Source organism: Carcharhinus amblyrhynchos, unplaced genomic scaffold (assembly GCF_965287045.1).
Source record: "Carcharhinus amblyrhynchos unplaced genomic scaffold, sCarAmb.v2.hapA scaffold_77, whole genome shotgun sequence".
NCBI lineage: Eukaryota > Metazoa > Chordata > Chondrichthyes > Carcharhiniformes > Carcharhinidae > Carcharhinus > Carcharhinus amblyrhynchos.
Window position 1 is genome coordinate 104,415 of NW_027649817.1, and position 19,134 is coordinate 123,548.

The 19,134-nt window shown below is 49.3% G+C and overlaps 1 protein-coding gene across 1 annotated transcript; it reads left to right on the forward strand.

The window, feature by feature from the left end:
• The first annotated feature begins 1,679 nt into the window (after window positions 1-1,679).
• Window positions 1,680-18,617, forward strand: tex261 (testis expressed 261). Its single transcript, XM_080182655.1, has 6 exons — window positions 1,680-1,860; window positions 9,759-9,838; window positions 11,397-11,550; window positions 12,177-12,244; window positions 17,214-17,316; window positions 18,095-18,617. Exons 1-6 carry the CDS (start codon window positions 1,791-1,793, stop codon window positions 18,208-18,210), a joined length of 591 nt encoding a protein of 196 aa, XP_080038781.1. The 5' UTR covers window positions 1,680-1,790; the 3' UTR covers window positions 18,211-18,617.
• The last annotated feature ends 517 nt before the right edge of the window (window positions 18,618-19,134 follow it).

The window sequence follows — 19,134 nt, forward strand, 5'->3', positions numbered from 1 at the left end:
ATTTGGCATACAAGTAGTCCTGTTTGATAGTTTCACCAGGTTAGTACTTCATTTTTAGGCATGCCTGGTTCTGCTCCTGGCATACCCTCCAGCACTCTCCATTGAACCAGGGTTGATTCCCTGGTTTGATGGTAATGGTAGAGTGGGGGATATACCTGGCCATGAGGTTGCAGGTTGTGCTGGAGGACATTTCCACTGCTGTTGATGCCCACAGCGCCTCATGGATGCCCAGCCTTGAGCTGGTAGATTAGTTCAAAGTCTGTCCCATTTAGCACAGTGATAGTGCCACACAACATGATGGAGATTATTCTCAATGTGAAGGCAGGACTTCATCTCCACAAGGATCATGCGGTGGTCATTCTTACTGATACTGTCATGGACAGATTCATCTGCAGCCGGCTGATTGGTAAGGACGAGATCAGGTACGTTTTTCCTTTACCACCTGCTGCAGACTCAGTCTAGCAGACCCAGATTAGCCGCGCCGGCGCCAACCTCTCCCAGGAGAGGCCGTCCGCACGTCAGTCTCCCCGGTGAGTCACCACCGCCCGGACGTCAGTCTCCCCGGTGAGTCACCACCGCCCGGACGTCAGTCTCCCCGGTGAGTCACCACCGCCCAGACGTCAGTCTCCCCGGTGAGTCACCACCGCCCAGACGTCAGTCTCCCCGGTGAGTCACCACCGCCCAGACGTCAGTCTCCCCGGTGAGTCACCACCGCCCAGACGTCAGTCTCCCCCAGGAGTCACCGTCCAGACGTCAGTCTTCCCCAGGAGTCGCCGTCCAGACGTCAGTCTCCCTGGGAGACACCGTCCTGACGTCAGTCTCCCCCAGGAGTTACTGTCCAGACGTCAGTCTCCCCAGGAGTCACCGTCCAGACGTCAATCCCCTTGGAGAGTCACACTTTCACCCGCAGGGGTCGCTGTATCAGGGTGTCATTCTCCGCCTATCCGACAGGTGCCGCTATTTGCAGATGTCTCGTCTCTTCCCGTGCAGTAGGTGGCGCTGTTTGAACGTCCTACATCCACCCGCCCTCCAGCAGGTGGCGCTGCACCTGGAGGTCGCCCCTGTTCCTTCTCGCACCAGGCGGTGGCGCTCCTCCCCGCAGCGATATCGCTGTTCCTCAAAATCCCCAACCTCCTCCCCGCAGCTGGTGGCGCTGTTCCTGGAGGGCCCGCCCCCCGGGGGTGGTTTTGTTCCCGGAGGGCCCCGGCCTCCTCCCCCCGGAGGGTGGCGCTATGTCGGGAGGACCCCAGCCTCCTCCCGGTGGGGGCGCTGTTCCCGGAGGACCCCCAACCTCTTCCTCCCGGTTGGTGCCGCTGTTCCCGGAGGACCCCCAACCTCCTGTTCCCGGTTGGTGGCGCTATGTCGGGAGGACCCACAACCTCCTGTTCCCGATTGGTGGCGCTGTTCCCGGAGGACCCCCAACCTCTTCCTCCCGGTTGGTGCCGCTGTTCCCGGAGGACCGCCAACCTCCTCTTCCCGATTGGTGGCGCTATGTCGGGAGGACCCCCAACCTCCTCTTCCCGATTGGTGGCGCTGTTCCCGGACGACCCCAATCTCCTCCTCCCGGTTGGTGGCGCTGTTCCCGGAGGACCCTCTAACCTCCTCCCCGGTGGGTGGCGCTATGTCGGGAGGACCCCCCCCGCCTCCTCCCCCCGGTGGGTGGCGCTCTCTGTGGCGGTGCCGGGCCGTGGGCTCCCCGCCCCCTCTCTGGCCGCCTCCCCGGTGTCCCCAGGCGGCTGCGGGTGTTTATTTGCTGCCCTGTGGCAGGCCTCGGGCCCCCGGGCAGCAGGATGTGGTTCCTCTACCTCCTCAGCTGGCTCTCGCTACTGCTGCAGGTCGCTTTTGTCACGCTGGGAATCGGTAAGTGAGCGGCTGCGGGGGGGAGGCGGCCTCAGGGAGAGAGCCCGGGACCGGCGGCTGCATTCACTCGAGAGCAGGGCTTGGGCGCAGTGAACAGCCCCTGGGCTAGGCCGGACTGCTGGGCAGTGTGGGAGAGGCTGGGGCGGGGGAGGGGGTTGTATGGCTCGGGGGGGGGCGAGTTGCCATGGCTCCGGGGGGGGTTTGCCCCCTTTCGGGGTCACAGCGGGGGGGAGGGGAACGGGCAACGTAGGCATTGAGCAAGCAACCAATCGCAGGGCCCGATAGATGGGTTAGTGCGTGGCTGGACCAATCAGCAGGGGGGTTCCGCAACAGGTAGCGGTGGTTGTCCAATCAGAGAACTCGATAGGGCGGAGAGGAAGCGGGGCGGCGATCGAACTCTCCAATTGGGTGCTGCCCCGTCCCTGAGGACCAATGAGATGGCCACGTTGGGACTGTCCATCCAGTCAGAGGGAAGCGTAGCTAGGGGCAGGAGTTTGTGAATGGGAGGGGGAGGAGCCTGTGCTGGGAGTGAGTGACCAGCAGCACCTGAGACAGCACCCCCAACCCCTCCCCACCCTCCCCCTGCACCCCCAGACCAGGAGCCTGTGCTGGGAGTGAGTGACCAGCAGCACCTGAGACAGCACCCCCAACCCCTCCCCCCCTGCACCCCCAGACCAGGAGCCTGTGCTGGGAGTGAGTACAGTAAAAAAGTCTGACAACACCAGGTTTTAGTCCAACCGATTTATTTGATAATAGACTCACAAGCTTTCGAGGTTTGCCAGTCCAACGCCGGCATACCCACATCTGGGAGTGAGTGACAAGCTGCACCTGAGACGTCACCCTGCACCCTCCCCTCGCATCCCCAGACCAGGAGCCTGTGCTGGGAGTGAGTGACAAGCTGCACCTGAGACAGCACACCCACACTGCGCCACCCCACACTCATACGTCGCTGGATTCCAGGGAAGTGCCGGATGATTGGAAAACAGCTAATGTTACGCCGTTGTTTAAGAAGGGTGCCAGGCAAAAGGCGGGGAATTATAGGCCGGTTAGTTTAACGTCTGTGGTAGGTAAAATGTTAGAATCTGTCATTAAGGAGGAAATTGCGAGGCCTCTTGAAGGGAATTGCTTGATAGAGCAGACGCAGCACGGTTTCATGAAAGGGAAGTCGTGTCTGACAAATTTACTGGAGTTCTATGAGGATGTGTCTAGGGCGGTGGATAGAGGAGAGCCGGTGGATGTGGTCTTTCTAGATTTTCAGAAGGCGTTTGACAAAGTACCTCACAAGAGGTGATTGCAGAAGGTCGAGGGACGTGGAGTTGGGGGTAGGGTGTTAGCATGGATAGAGGATTGGTTGTCAAATAGGAGGCAGAGAGTGGGGGTCAACGGGTGCTATTCGGATTGGCGGATGGTGACTAGTGGAGTGCCCCAGGGGTCGGTGCTGGGGCCTCAGCTTTTTACCATTTATATAGATGATCTGGAGGAGGGAACCGAGTGTAGAGTGTCGAAATTTGCTGATGACACCAAGATTGGGGGAACGGCAAATTGTGCGGAGGGTGTGGAGAGTCTGCAGAAGGATCTAGATAGGCTGGGCGAATGGGCCAGGAAATGGCAAATGGAATTTAATGTTGGCAAGTGTGAGGTGGTCCACTTTGGTAGGAAGAATGGTAGGAAGGACTATTACTTACGGGGCGAAAAACTGCAGCAGGCGACGGTGCAGAGGGACCTCGGGGTCCTTGTGCATGAGTCGCAAAAACCCAGCTTGCAGGTGCAGCAGGTGGTCAGGAAGGCGAATGGGATGCTGGCCTTCATAGCGAGGGGGATTGAATATAAAAGTAGGGAGGGCTTGCTGCAGCTGTATAGGGCATTGGTGAGGCTGCAGCTGGAGTACTGTGTGCAGTTTTGGGCGCCGCACCTGCGCAAAGATATTTTGGCCTTGGAGGGAGTGCAGAGGAGGTTTACTAGGCTGATACCGGAGTTGAGGGGGTTGAGCTATGAGGAGAGGCTGAATAAACTGGGCTTGTACTCGTTAGAGTTTAGAAGAATGAGGGGAGATCTCATTGAGACGTATAAGATGATGAATGGGATGGATAGGATAGAGGTGGAGAGACTCTTCCCGCTCAAAAAAGACAGTAGGACTAGGGGGCACAGCCTCAAGATAAAAGGGGGGCGGTTTAGAACGGAGTTGAGGAGGAACTTCTTCACTCAGAGTGGTGAATCTCTGGAATTCTCTGCCCGTTGAAGTGGTGGAGGCTGCCTCGCTAAATATTTTTAAGACGCGGGTTGATGGGTTTTTGATAAGAGAGGGGATTAAGGGTTCTGGGGAGAAAGCGGGAAAGCGGAACTGAGCCACGACAGATCAGCCATGATCTTATTGAATGGCGGGGCAGGCTCGAAGGGCTGGGTGGCCTACTCCTGCTCCTATTTCTTATGTTCTCATACTGCACCCCCTCCACCCCCACACCAGGAGCCTGTGCTGGGAGTGAGTGACCAGCAGCTACTGAGAGAGCACCGCACCTCCATACTTTAACCCCCTATACTGCACCCCTCTCTCTCATACTGCAGCCGCCCCCTGACACAGTGCACCCCCTCCCCCTGGACAAATAACCCCTGACACTCACCCCCTCCCCCACACCCCTTCCTGGAGATGACACCACCCCCATACGGTGCCCCCCCACACCAGGAGTGGAGCAGGAGCCTGTGCTAGCAGCAAGACCAGCAGCTATTGAGAGAGCACTGCCCCACACTCCACACCTCCCCACACCAGAAGCCTGTGCTGGACAGTTGGGATCTTGGGTTCATGTCACACTGTCTGTAACCCCCACGACTTGCCTGGGCTTACAAAATCTCACTAACTGCCCTGCCCTAACTCGTGCTTAACCCTCTCTCCACTCACGTTGTCTGTACTTGTAAAGCTTGATTACCCGTTAAGACTCGCATTCCAACCATTATTTTGTAAATTGAGTGTGTGTCTATTACTGCCGTGTCTGTGAACCAAACTTTTCACGCATTTGATGAACAAGCTGTGCTCCGAAAGCTTGTGATTCCAAATAAACCTGTTGGACTTTAACCGGTGTTGTGAGCCTTCTTACTGTGCTAATCCCAGTCCAGTGCCAGCATCTCCACATCAGTTTTGTTTGAAATCACAAGCTTTTGGAGTGCTGCTCCTTCCTCGGGTGAAGTGGAGGGAGGTGCGCAGGCACGGAAAGTACAGGTGCAGTGACCATAGCCTGACACCCACAGGTAGTCAAAATTGTCAACAGACAGGTACAGACTGTGCAGGCTGGCTGAATAACAAGTCTTTTTATTTACTGGTTTATTATTGTCAAATGTATTAGTATACAGTGAAAAGTATTGTTTAAAAACAAATTATCAGGGATGAAATCTGAAACCAGCTTTGACAAAAGGCCATCTGGACTCCAAGTGTGAGCTCTTTTCTCTCCTTACAGATGCTGCCAGATCTGCTGAGATTTTCCAGCATTTTCTCCTTTGAAAAATATTGTTTCTTGTGCGCTACGCAGACAAAGCATATCATACATAGAGAAGGAAAGGAGAGAGTGCAGAATGTAGTGTTACAGTCATAGCTAGGGTATAGAGAAAGATCAACTTAACGCAAGGTAGGTCCATTCAGAAGTCTGACAGCAGCAGGGAAGAAGCTGTTCTTGAGGCATTTGGTACATGACCTCAGACGCTGATATCTTTTTCCAGATGGAGGAAGGTGAAAGAGAGAATGTCCGGGGCGTGTGGGGTCCTTGGTTATGCTGGCTGCTTTGCCAAGGCAGCGGGAAGTGTAGACAGAGTCAATGGATGGGAGACTGGTTTGAGTGATGAACTGGGCTTCGTTCACAATGGTTCACAAGAGTAGACAAGGGTCATGGGTGGAAGAGGGAGCTCACAATGTTGAAATGGTGGCGCAGGCTCGTTGGGCCGAAGGGCCTGTTTCCCATGCTGTGTTGTTCTTTGTTCTTTGTAACCCTTTCTAGTTCCTTGTGGTCTTGGGCAGAGCAGGAGCCATACCAAGCTATGATACAACCAGCAGGAGTGCTATCTGTAAAAGTTGGTCAGAGCAAGTACACAAGCAGTTTAGTATAATCATACACAGACTATAACAAGTGTCCTGAGATGTGTAGGTTAGAGGGATGAGAGGTAAAATATGTAGGAATAAGGGGATGGGGCCTGGGTGGGATTGTGGTTGGTACAGACTCAATGGGCTGAATGACGTCTTTCTGTGCTGTAGGGTTTCTATGATTCAATGACTTCTAAGTGAAGGGATCATCTAAGAACTGATAATTTAAGGCAGAGAGATAATTACAAATAATCAGAGTGAGATGGTGCTAAACACTGTGCAAACTAATTCAGGCAGAGCGATCACCACACATAACCAAGGGGCGCATGGTGTCAAAACATGGTATAGAACATTACAGCGCAGAACAGGCCCTTCGGCCCATGATGTTGCGCCGACCAGTTAAAAAGCAATGACCCTCTAACCTAAACTAAACCCTTTCCATCCATAAACCTATCCACGGATCTCTTAAATGCCCCCAAACTAGGCGCATTTACAACTGCAGCAGGCAGGGCATTCCAATCCCTCACCACCCTCTGGGTAAAGAACCTACCCCTGACATCCGTCCTATAACTACCACCCCTTAATTTAAAGCTATGCCCCCTCGTGCTAGCTTTCTCCATCCGAGGAAAAAGGCTATCACTGTCCACCCTATCTAAACCTCTAATCATCTTATATGTTTCAATAAGATCCCCTCTTAGCCGCCTTCTTTCTAACGAAAACAACCTCAAATCCCTCAGTCTCTCCTCATAGGACCTCCCCTCCATACCAGGCAACATCCTGGTAAACCTCCTCTGCACCCTCTCCAAAGCCTCCACATCCTTCCTATAATGTGGGGACCAGAACTGCACACAATACTCCAAGTGCGGCCGCACCAGAGTTTTGTACAGTTGCAACATGACGCTGCGGCTCCTAAATTCAATCCCCCTACCAATAAACGCCAAGACACCGTATGCCTTCCTAACAACCCTATCTACTTGACTCCCAACTTTCAGGGATCTATGTACACATACACCTAGATCTCTCTGTTCATCCACACTATTCAGAGTCCTACCGTTAGCCCTATACTCTACACATCCGTTATTCCTGCCAAAGTGAATTACCTCACACTTTTCCGCATTAAACTCCATCCGCCACCTCTTGGCCCAGCTCTGCAACTTGTCCAAGTCTCCCTGTAAACTAAGACACCCTTCCTCACTATCTACCACACCTCCGACTTTGGTGTCATCAGCAAATTTACTAATCCACCCAACTATACCCTCATCCAGATCATTAATAAAAATCACAAACAGCAGTGGCCCCAAAACAGATCCCTGAGGCACACCACTCGTAACTGAACTCCATGACGAATACTTACCATCTACCACCACCCTCTGTCTCTTATCCGCCAGCCAATTCCTGATCCAATTACCTAAATCACCCCCAATCCCATACATCTGCAATTTCTGCAGAAGCCTACCATGGTGAACCTCATCAAACGCCTTACTAAAATCCATATATACCACATCAACTGCCTTACCCCCATCCACCTCTTTGGTCACTTTCTCAAAAAACTCAATAAGGTTAGTAAGGCACGACCTACCCTCCACAAAACCATGCTGACTATCTCCAATCAATTCATTACTCTCCAAATAACTATAAATCCTAACTCTAATAATTTCTTCTAAAACCTTGCCCACAACAGAAGTAAGACTCACCGGTCTATAATTCCCGGGGAAGTCTCTGTTCCCCTTCTTAAACAATGGGACAACATTTGCTATCCTCCAATCTTCTGGCACTATACTATGTATTCATATGAACTTGTACCCTGTGAAGGATGGGTTTGTGTACTTTCTCACTGAACAGGAGGGAGTGAGGGGGAAGGACAGGCCCCTGGTCTTTAGCGTTTAGTTTTCTTTTTGTTGTCAGAGGAATGAAACGTAAAAATAGCAAAGCTTTACTGCAGTAATACATGGCCTCGGTGACAGCACGTCTGGAATAATGTGTATAATTTGCTGTCTGTGGTAACAGCTGGCAGGACATGTTGGGAAAGCGAGCAATGAGATGTCTAATATCCCAAGCTTTATAAATAGGACATCAAGTACAGAATGGTGGTGTTGTGGTGAACCTTTCTCAAAGACTGGAGCATTGTGACTGTTCTGGGTGTCTTTAGGAAGGATGTGAGGGCGTTAGAGATGGTGCAGAATAGATTCACGGGAATGGTCCGAGGAATTAGGAACTTCAGTTCAGGAACAGAATTGAATAACTGGGCAGCACGGTGGTTAACACTGCTGCCTCACAATGCCAGGGGCTCGGGTTCGATTCCCAGCTTGAGTCACTGTGCAGAGTCTATATGTTCTCCCCGTGTTTGCATCGGTTTTCTCCCACAGTCCAAAAGACGTGCTGGTTAGATTCATTGGCAGTGCTAAATTCTCCCTCGGTGCACCCGAACAGGTGCCAGAGTGTGGCGATTTTCACAGTAACTTCATTGCAGTGTTAATGTAAGCCTGTTTATTGACACTAATAAATAAACTTAAACATAGTGACGCTGTAGTTTATGGGAGTTTGCTGCTGGCCGATTGGTGACTGTGTTCCTTCGTTATCATGGTTACTGCACCTGAAATGTACTAAATTGGTCGTAATGAGCTTCAGGGTGTCCTGTGTTAATGAAAGGCACTTTCAAATTACAGTCAGTGATTGGGGCATAGATTGGAATTGATACAGGGCTATGGGGAGAGAGTGGGGCAGTGGGATTAGTTTGGAATTGATACAGGGCTATGGGGAGAGAGTGGGGCAGTGGGATTAGTTTGGGATTGATACAGGGCTATGGGGAGAGAGTGGGGCAGTGGGATTAGTTTGGGATTGATACAGGGCTATGGGGAGAGAGTGGGGCAGTGGGATTAGTTTAGGATTGATACAGGGCTATTGGGGGGGAGAGTGTGGCAGTGGGATTAGATTGGGATTGATACAGAGCTATGGGGAGAGAGTGGGATTAGTTTGGATTGATACAGGGCTATGGGGAGAGAGTGGGGTAGTGGGATTAATTTGGATTGATACAGGGCTATGGGGAGAGAGTGGGGTAGTGGGATTAGTTTGGATTGATACAGGGCTATGGGGAGAGAGTGGGGTAGTGGGATTAGTTTGGGATTGATACAGGGCTATGGGGAGAGAATGGGGCAGTGGGATTAGATTGGGATTGATACAGGGCTATGGGGAGAGAGTGAGCAGTGCAATTAGTTTGGGATTGATACAGGGCTACAGGGAGAGAGTGGAGGAAGTGGGATCAGTTTGGGATTGATACAGGGATATGGAGAGTGAGTGGGATTAGTTTGGCATTGATAATAGGACTGTGGGCAAAGAGTGAGGTTAGTTTGGGATTGATACAGGACTGTTGGTGATTGCGTCATAACTGGAACAAGGCCCATTGACTCAGTCATTGGGATGATGAGCTGTTTTCTCTGAAGAAGGCTGAGGGGAGTCTGGAATGATTACTATTATATTCAAAAGTGAATTCAGAAGAAATGACTTTACCCAGAGGGTGAGAATGTGGAAGCTGTTGGTATCGGGATGTTTGGGGGGAAAGATTTGGATACATTTCAGTTAAAGTTAGATGAACACAAACAGAGAAAGTCATGGAGAGATGTGTTGATTGGGTGAATGAGGAACAATGGGAGCATCAACATGTGTTGGGCTGAATGGCCTGTTTCAGTAAATTATTCATGAGTGAAATACTTCAGTAAGAGTGTAGTCTTCAGTCCCAGAGGCAGCGTTACCTGGTTGAACACCTCCTCCCTTTCCCTGCTTCTTTTACTGAGCTGGGTTACCAGAGCATAATGTGTGTGCTTCTCTCTTTCAACAGCTGCTGGCTTGTACTATTTGGCAGAATTAATCGAAGAATATACGGTCATTACCAGCCGGATCATCAAATACATGATATGGGTGAGTTTTTAGTATGTGTATGGGATGTGAGTGTGACTGGCTAGGCCACCATTTATTCCCCACCCCTTGTTGCCCTTGAGAAAGTGGTGGCGAGCTGCCTCTTGAACCGCTGCAGTCCATGTGGTGTAGGTAAAAACACTAATGCTATTCCGGAGGGAATTCCAGGATTTTGATTCAGCGACAGTGAAGTCAAATCAGGATGATGAGTGGCTTATGATGAGAGACTGAGTAGACTGGGGCTATAAGATTATGAATTGAATAGAGAAGATAGAAGCAGGGAAGTTTTTTTTAGGGGGCATGGCCTCAAAATAAGTGCAGATTTAGGATTGAATTGAGGAGGAACTTCTTCACACAAAGGGTTGTGAATCTGTGGAATTTCCTGCCCAGTGAAGCAGTTGAGGCGACCTCATTGAATGATTTTAAGGCAAGGATAGATAAATTTTTGAACAGTAAAGGAATTAAGGGTTATGGTGAACGGGCGGGTAAGTGGAGCTGAGTCCATGAAACTATCAGCTATGATCTTATTGAATGGCGGAGCAGGCTCAAGGGGCCAGATGGCCTATCCCTGCTCCTAGCTCATGTTCTTGAGTGGCTTGGAGGGGAACTTCTAAGTGGTGGTATCTGCTGCCCTCGTCCTTCTAAATGAAAGTGGTTGTGAGTTTGGAAGGTACTGTCCAAATAGCTGCAGTGTATTTTGTAGATGGTGTACACACGTCTGCTATTCTGTGTCAGGGATTGACACCACCTCTACAAATACTCAATCAACAGACTGCGTTGCCCTGGATGGTGTCGAGCCTCTTGAGTGTTGTTGGAGCGGCACCCATCCAGGCAAGTGGGGTGTATTCCATCACACTCCTGGTGGTGGACACACTTTGGGGAGTCAGGAGGTGAGTTGTCACCACAGGATTCCCAGCCTTTGACCTTCTCTTGTAGCTGCAGTATTTATATGGCTGGGTCCAGTTCAGTTTCTGGTCATTGGAAACCCCCGGGATGTTGATGGTGGGGGATTCAGCAGTGTTAATGTCAGTGAATGTCAAAGGGTGATGGTTAGATTCTCTCTTGTTAGAGATGGTTATTGCCCCTTGTTAGAGATGGTCATTGCCAGGCACTTGCATGGCGCGCGAGTGTTATTTGCCACTCATCAGCCCGGGCCTGGATATTGTCCAGGTTTTGTTACATTTGGACAGGTGAGTAGTTCTGAGCATTGTGCAATCATTAGTGACTCTTTCTCTCTCTCTCTCCACCACCACCACCACCACCATGCCACAGGCACACAAACATCAGGGGCCGTCAATACAAGAGAGTTGCTAATAAACCCAATCAGGAATTCAGGAGAAACTTTACCCAGAGAGCGGGGGAATATGCAAACTCTCAATCACAGCTGACAGCTGACATTTGGGGGGTGAATAATAGGGGGATTTGTTGATGGTGTGAGAGGAGTTTGTGTGGAATATAAAGACAAAGATCTGGAAAAGTTTGTTGTGATAATTTCCTCACTAGAGGTGCGATGTAAATGAACTTTGCAGCTCATCTTCAATTCTCTTCCTTCACTCCTCAGTTCTCCACCGGAGTGCTGGTTGGTCTCTACCTCTTTGAGAATTTTCCTGCGTTAATGATTGGGGTCGGACTCTTCACAAATCTCGTCTACTTTGGCCTATTGCAGACGTTCCCATACATCTTGCTGACGTCACCCAATTTTATACTATCCTGTGGTAAGTACCCTTCTCATTGCTCCCTGACCCACTGTTCTCCATTGTCAATTCGCTCCTCTAATGGTGACTGTGGATGCCCTCTAAATGCGCCCATGCCACCTCTGTCATTCAGTCTACCTCTCCCCTTATGTTGTCCCCCTAGTTTAACACTCCCATCCTCCCCCTCCTCCCCCCTTCCTTCCCAGGTCTGTCTCCCCAATTTTCACTGAATCCTTCATGCGGTCTGCCCTCCTCTCTCAGCCATGGCCCCTTCCACAATCTCCCCAGCGTGCCTACTAATCCACTCCCCTCTTCTCCCACCTCTCTCATTGTATGATCTGTCCTTCCCCTTACACTGCTCGGATTGCCCCTCTTCCCTCGCCCTCTATATTCTCCTCACCTTGTCCCTGAGTTTGCCCTCCCCCTCACCTCTGTGTCCCCCTCTCCTCTTCCTTCTTCAGCCTCTCGTCTCCCCCCCCCCCCCCCCCCCCCCCCCCAACTCCTCTCACTCTTCCATTCTAGTAATGGATGGCAGTGGATCCTCCCATTACCATACCTCAGGCTTGTGTGTGAGTGTGGATAGGATTTAAGGTACCGAATGTGGTCTGTGTATGGAGTCTGATGGGGGTTTTGCTTGCTCTCCACAGTGCTGGTGGTCTGTAACCATTACCTGGCATTTCAACACTTTGCTGAGGAATACTATCCCTTTGCTGAGGTAAGGAGGGCGCTCACTGCACTCTGATCAAATAAAGTCATCATGGTTTTATGGCAGGGAAATTGTGTTTGACAAATGTTTTTGAGAATGTAATGAGTAAGCTACATAAAAGGGGGGGGGGGTGGGTGGTGAGGGGAGGGGTGGGGAGGGGGGGATGGGGAGGGGTGGGGAGGGGTGGTGAGGGGTGGGTGGGGAGGGGAGGGGGGGTGGGGAGGGGAGGGGTGGTGGGGGGGGGGGGTGGGGAGGGGGGGGTGGGGAGGGGAGGGGTGGTGAGGGGGGGTGGGGAGGGGAGGGGTGGTAGGGGAGGGGAGGGCAGTAGACATGGTATACTTGGAGTTCCAAAAGCCAGTCGGTAAGATATCACGAAGACAAGATCTCATGAAGTGGGGGAGGGAGGGGGTAACAAATTAGCGTGGATTGGGGATTGGTTAACAGTCAGGAAGCCACATGAAGGCATAATTGGGGCACTTTCTAGTAGTTTTGATTTATTTTTGTCACATGTATTAACATGCAGTGAAAAGTATTGTTTCATGTGCGCTATACAAAGCATACCATTCATAGAGAAGGAAAGGAGAGGGTGCAGAATGTAGTGTTACAGTCATAGCTAGGGTGTAGAGAAAGATCAACTTAATGCAAGGTAAATCCAATCAAAAGTCTGATGGCAGCAGGGGAGAAGCTGTTCTTGAGTCGGTCGGAACGTGACCTCAGACTTCTGTATCTTTTCCCGAAGGAAGAAGGTGGAAGAGAGAATGTCCGGGGTGTGTGGGGTCCTTGATTATGCTGGCTGCTTCGCTGAGGCAGCGGGAAGTGTAGACAGAGTCAATGGGTGGGAAACTGGTTTGGGTGATGGATTGGGCTTCATTCACGACCTTTTGTAGTTCCTTGCGGTCTTGAACAGAGCAGGAGCCCAGACCAAGCTGTGATACAACCAGAAAGAATGCTTTCTATGGTGCATCTGTAAAAGTTGGTGAGAGTCGTAGCTGACATGCTAAATTTCCTTAGTCTTCTGAGAAAGTAGAGGCGTTGACGGGCTTTCTTAATGATAGTGTCAGCGTGGAGGGGACCAGGACAGGTTGTTGCTGACAGGTGGTGACTAGTGAAGTGTCGTAGGGATCAGTGCTGGGGCCTCAGCTATTTATAACCTATTAACTAATTAGTCAAAGACGTCATAAGTAATTTATCTTGCATTCGCTGATAAGACAATAAGACATAGCAGCATTTGGCCCATTGAGTCTACTCTGCCATTCAATCATGATTGATATGATTCTCATCCCCATTCCCCTACTTTTCCCCATAACCCTTAATCCCCTTATTGATAAGAACCTATCTATGTCAGTCTTAAAGACACTGAATGACCTGGCCTCCACAGCCCTCTGTGGCAATGATTCACCACCCTCTGGCTAAAGAAATTCCTCCTCATCTCAGTTTTAAAGGAGCATTCCTTCACTTTGAGGTTGTGACCTTGAGTTCTAGTCTCTCCCATTAGTGGAAACATCCTCTCCACGTCCACTGTAGGCCTCTCAGTACTCTAAGTTTCAATTAGATCCCCACCTCATCCTTCTAAACTCCATCAAGTTTAGACCTAGAGTCCTCAACCTCCTCATATGACAAACGCTTCATTCCTGGGATCATTCTTGTGAACTTCTTCTGGACCCCCTCCAAGGCCAGCACATCCATTCTTAAGTATGGGACCCAAAACTGCTCACAATACTCCAAATCGGGCCTGATGATGGAAAGGTAAGCTGTGAGGAGGACACAAAGAGACTGCAAAGAGATTTGGGCAGGCAGATGGATTATAATGTAAGGAGGTGTGAAATTATTCACTTGAATCATAATAGAAAAGTAGAATATTTTTTAAAAGATGTGAAATTTGTAAATGTTGATGTTTAGAGAGACTGAAGGAGTACAGAAAATTAGCATGTGGGAATAGCAAGCAATTAGGAAGCCCTTGGCCTGTATTGTGGAGAGATTGGAGTATTGGAGATTGGAGAAGTCTTGCTTCAATTGTACAGGATTTTGGTCAGACTGGAAAACAGTTTTGGTCAACCTATTAAAAAAGATATACTTGCATTGGAGGTGATACCTTGACGGTTCACTGGATTAGTCCCTGGCCTGAGGAGGTTGTCCTACATAAAAAGGACCTGTGTTTTGTAGAGGTAAACTCATTGAAACATGTCAGATTCAGAAGGGACTCAAGAGGGTAGACATTGAGAAGTGGATTCCACTGGCTGCAGAATGTAGAATCTGGGGACAATCATTCAGGAATGTGAGGAGGAGAAGTTACTTCACTCAAAGGTTGGGAATCTCCACCCCAGAGGATTGTGGCTGTTCCAAGATTAAATATATTTAAGGCTTGTTATAATCCACAGTAAAATCTCCAAGGTATTTTATGAAGTCTGCCTAGGCTATAAGTTTTGTACTTTGAATTCAGCTAGGATAAGCACGATATGCTTCACTTCTGGTACGATTTCAGTGATCCACTAGGGAGCTTTTATCAAACAAAGTTTAATTAAGAATACAGTTAACACAGAAAATTAGCAATAACTTTTATCAATTGCAAACAAGAAAACAACCACGATATTGTATAAACCTTAACAACTAAATTTACTGTTCCATAGAACAGTACATCACAGTACAGGCCGTTCGACCCTCAATGTTGTGCCGAGCTATGTCTAAACCCAAGATCAAGCTTTCCCACTCCCTATCATTCTGGAGTGCTCCATGTGCCTATCCAATAACCGCTTGAAAGTTCCTAAAGTGTCCGACTCCACTATCACAGCAGGCAGTGTATTCCACACCCCAACCACTCTCTGAGTGAAGAATCTACCTCGGACATCCCTCCTATTTCTCCCACCATGAACCTTCTAGTTGTGCCCCCTAGTAACAGCTACATCCACCCGAGGAAATAGTGGACGTGCAGAGACTATTTATCCCCTCATCATCTTATAAACCTCTATTAAATTGCCCCTCATCCTCCTCCGTCTAAAGAGAAAAGCCCCAGCTCCCTCAACCTTTCCTCATAAGACCTACCCTCCAAACCAGGCAGCATCCTGGTAAATCTCCTCTGCACTCTCTCCAATACTTCCACATCCTCCTTATAGTGAGGTGACCAGAACTGAACACAGTATTCCAAATGTGGTCTCACCAAGGTCAGGTATAGTTGCAGCATAACCCCACAGCTCTTAAACTCAAACCCCCTGTTGATAAACGCTAACACACCATAAGCCTTCTTCACAGCTCTATCCACTTGAGTGGCAACCTTCAGAGATCTGTGGATATGAACCCCAAGATCTCTCCGTTCCTCTACATTTCTCAGAACCCTGCCATTGACCCTGTAAACCGCATTCAAGTTTGTCCTATCAAAATGAATCACCTCACTTATCGGGTTAAACTCCATCTGTCACTTTTCGGCCCAGCTCTGCATCCTATCAATGTCTCTTTGCAGCCTGCAAGAGCCCTCCACTTGTTCCAATACAACAAACCTCCTTATAAACATCCACCCAGGTTTAGGACAGAGAATACGGATGGTCAGCAATACCTGCTGTGAATTAGTCCTTTGGTAAGAACTGAAACTCTGGTTTTTCTTTCTGGAAACCCTAGCACCTCACGGTAGAGATAATATCACTACTAGCTTCTAGCTTTTAGTCAGCAATCTGGTCACCCTATTATAGAAAGGATATTATTAAACTAGACAGAGTACATAAAAGATTTACCAGGATGCCACCAGGACTTAATGGTTTGAGTTATAAGGAGAAGCTGGATAGACTGGGACTTTTTCTGTGGAACGTTGGAGGCTGAGGGGCAATCTAATAGAAGTCTATAAAATAATGAGGGGCACAGATCAGCTAGATAGTCAATACCTTTTCCCAAAGGTAGGAGAGTCTAAAACTTGAGGGCACAGGTTTAAGGTGAGAGGGGAGAGATACAAAAGAGTTCAGAGGGCAAGTTTTTTTGTAGAGGGTGGTGAGTGCCTAGAACAAGCTGCCAGATGTGGTGGTAGAGGTGGGTATAATTTTGTCTTTTAAAAAATGTTTAGACAGTTACACGGGTGAGACGGGCATAGAGGGATCTGGGCCAAATGCAGACAGTTGGGACTAGCTTAGTGGTTAAAAACTGGGCAGCATGGACAAGTTGGACTGAAGGGCCTGTTTCCAAGCTGTAAACCTCTGACTCTCTTACTCCACACCACCTCCAGCAAAGTTTTCATTCCAGGCAGGCAAGAAAAGCCGCTTCCAACAGAGCAGAATTTCAAATAGAAGGGAGAAAGAGACACACACTGCCTTCAGCCAGGAGTCCACACACCTTTTGAACTGAAAACTGACCTGTCAATCATCCCCCACCCCGAACAATTCAAAAGGTCATAAACTCCCTGAAAGTGCAATAGACCCAGAGCAAAAATAAACACCCCCTCCCCCTCCCCCCATTTAAGCAGCAATAAAAAGATTTCTAATCAGGCAGCCAGGGTCACAATGAAAATAACAGAGCTTGCTCGTAAACTGCAGAGAGCATGATTTAAAAAAAAAATACATTGCTTAAAGACATGCTAGCGTCACAGGCTGGGAAGGAGAGAGTCTTGGTTTCTCAGGGAATCGAGGAACAGGTGGAGCAGGCAGGAAGGTGGAGTTAAAATCCAAGATCAGAACAGCCATGATAATGGTGAAAGAGCAGTCTGGCTGGGTGTTTGGTGGAGCCTGTCTTGTGTATTGAGTATTGTGTGTATTGTGACAGTGAATTCTGATGAGCAAATCTTTCACCTCCAACAGAACGGAGGCCGTTGAGCCAATTGGGCTTGGGGTGGGGGTAGGGGTGGTGGTGCAGGAGGGGAGGGGTGGGGAAGGGGGAGGTGGCAGTTTGCCAGCAGGCTGGAGGAGGTCCTCTCTCGGTTATTGGGCCACTCATTTGGTTATTAATCACCCATTTAATTACCAAGTTAATTGTTTATGATTCAGTTATCTCATTCTTCTGTCAGGTATTGGCTTACTTCACACTGTGCCTGTGGGTAACCCCTTTCTCCTTCTTCGTATCTCTGTCTGCTGGTGAGAATGTCCTTCCATCCACTGTTCAGCATGGAGGTGAGCATGAGCGATACAGCCCGTTAAACACTGCTGGCATGTTGGTAATGTGTTGAATAAGGGGCAGCATGGGGGCACAGTGGTTAGCACTGCTCCGTCACAGCTCCAGGGACTCAGGTTCAATTCCTGGCTTGGGTCACTGTGTGGAGTTTGCATATTCTTCCCATGTTTGTGTGGATTTTCTTCCACAGTCTAAAGATATGTGGGTTAAGTGGATTAGACATGCCAAATTGCCCCTTAGTGAGCAAAGATGTGTGGATTAGATGGATTAGCAGGGTAAATATGTGGGGTTATGGGAATAGGTTTTGGTTGGGATCCTCTGTCAGAGAGTTGGTGCAGACTCGATGAGCCAGATAGCCCCCTTTTGGGGTTCTATGATTCAGTTTGAGTGAAATTAGTTCAGTGGGTTGGTTTGTGGGTTTAGGAGGGGCGGGTGGTTGATGGTTGGGGATGTGGAGGGATTGGTTAGTGGGCAGGCTGTGGTTTGGAGGGTTGGTTTGGGAATTGGGGGGAATGGGTTGGTGTGTAGGTGGGGGGCAGGCAGATTGGTTTGTGGGTAGGTGGGGTGGTGGGCGGGGGGTGCAGAGGGGTTTGGTTTGTGGGCAGTGGGTGCTGGCAGACAGTGGGTTGGGGGGGGCGGGCAGATTGGTTTGTGGGTAGGAGGGGTGGGGGGGGCGGGGGGTGCAGAGGGGTTGGTTTGTGGGCAGTGGGTTGGGGGGTGGGCAGATTGGTTTGTGTTTTGAGAGGTTGGCTTAAGGTTTCCTTAATTTTCCCGCAGATGATGTTGTGTCGAATTACTTCACGAAGGGTAAGCGGAGTAAGAGATCGGGAATCCTGGTGATCTTCACCTTCATCAAAGAGGCAATCTTGCCCAGTCGACAGAAGATATACTGACAGCAGAGCCATGTGTACATTGACAAGCACTATCAGAACTGATGGACAGGGGGAGGGTGGAGCAGAGAGAGACCAAGAGACTTTATTAACCTGGAGAATGATCAGCTCCTGCCTGGACTTTTAATTTGGAATTACTTTTTGATTTTTTTTGTTCTATAAATGGACCCTCCTCCCTGCAAGAATATCGTTGAAGATGATTTTAAACACATTATTTTTGCACAGATTTTGGAATTTAGAAGAACTTCAAACAACAACAAAAAAACAAATCTTGTTCCATTTGGACAGGAGTCGATGGAAACTCCCCGTGCGATATATTCAGTGTCAACATTGGCATTTTATAATGGAGTGGGTGATTACTGTATATGGTTATTGATGCTTCCAGTAAATCTTGTTCAGTTTAACGCAAATTCACCTCCGTTCTGCTGAAAGACAGTGTCTTTCCCCTCCCACCCCTCCCCAAATCCCCCGGCTCCTTTGAAAGATATCCCTCTGCACCTGTTTCCTAGGAATTCATTTTCCAATTGATAGATCTTGTTTCTTGTTGTATGAGACAGACACTCCAAAGAAGCCTTATTAATATCAGTAGAGATACAGTCAGAAACACAGGGTGCTGGGAGGTTGAGGGGTTATTGACTGACAGAGTGAGGGAGCTGGATTAACATTAATGGAGATTGGTATAAAGGTGTAGTTACTGAACAGAGCTATGATCATTTGTCTTTTGTGATATTAGTGGAGGGGTAAATATTGACTAGAAATCCAGGGACCCCCCCCGCCAAACTCCACCAGCCATGGGATCTTTATAATCACCTGAGAACTGTTTGGGTTTAACGCTTTATCCTAAAGGTGCTTTCACTGGGCAGTTTCTTCGAGAGATTACTGGATGAGCGTCTCCTGCAGTGTGTTACATTCTCTTTCTCTGGTTTG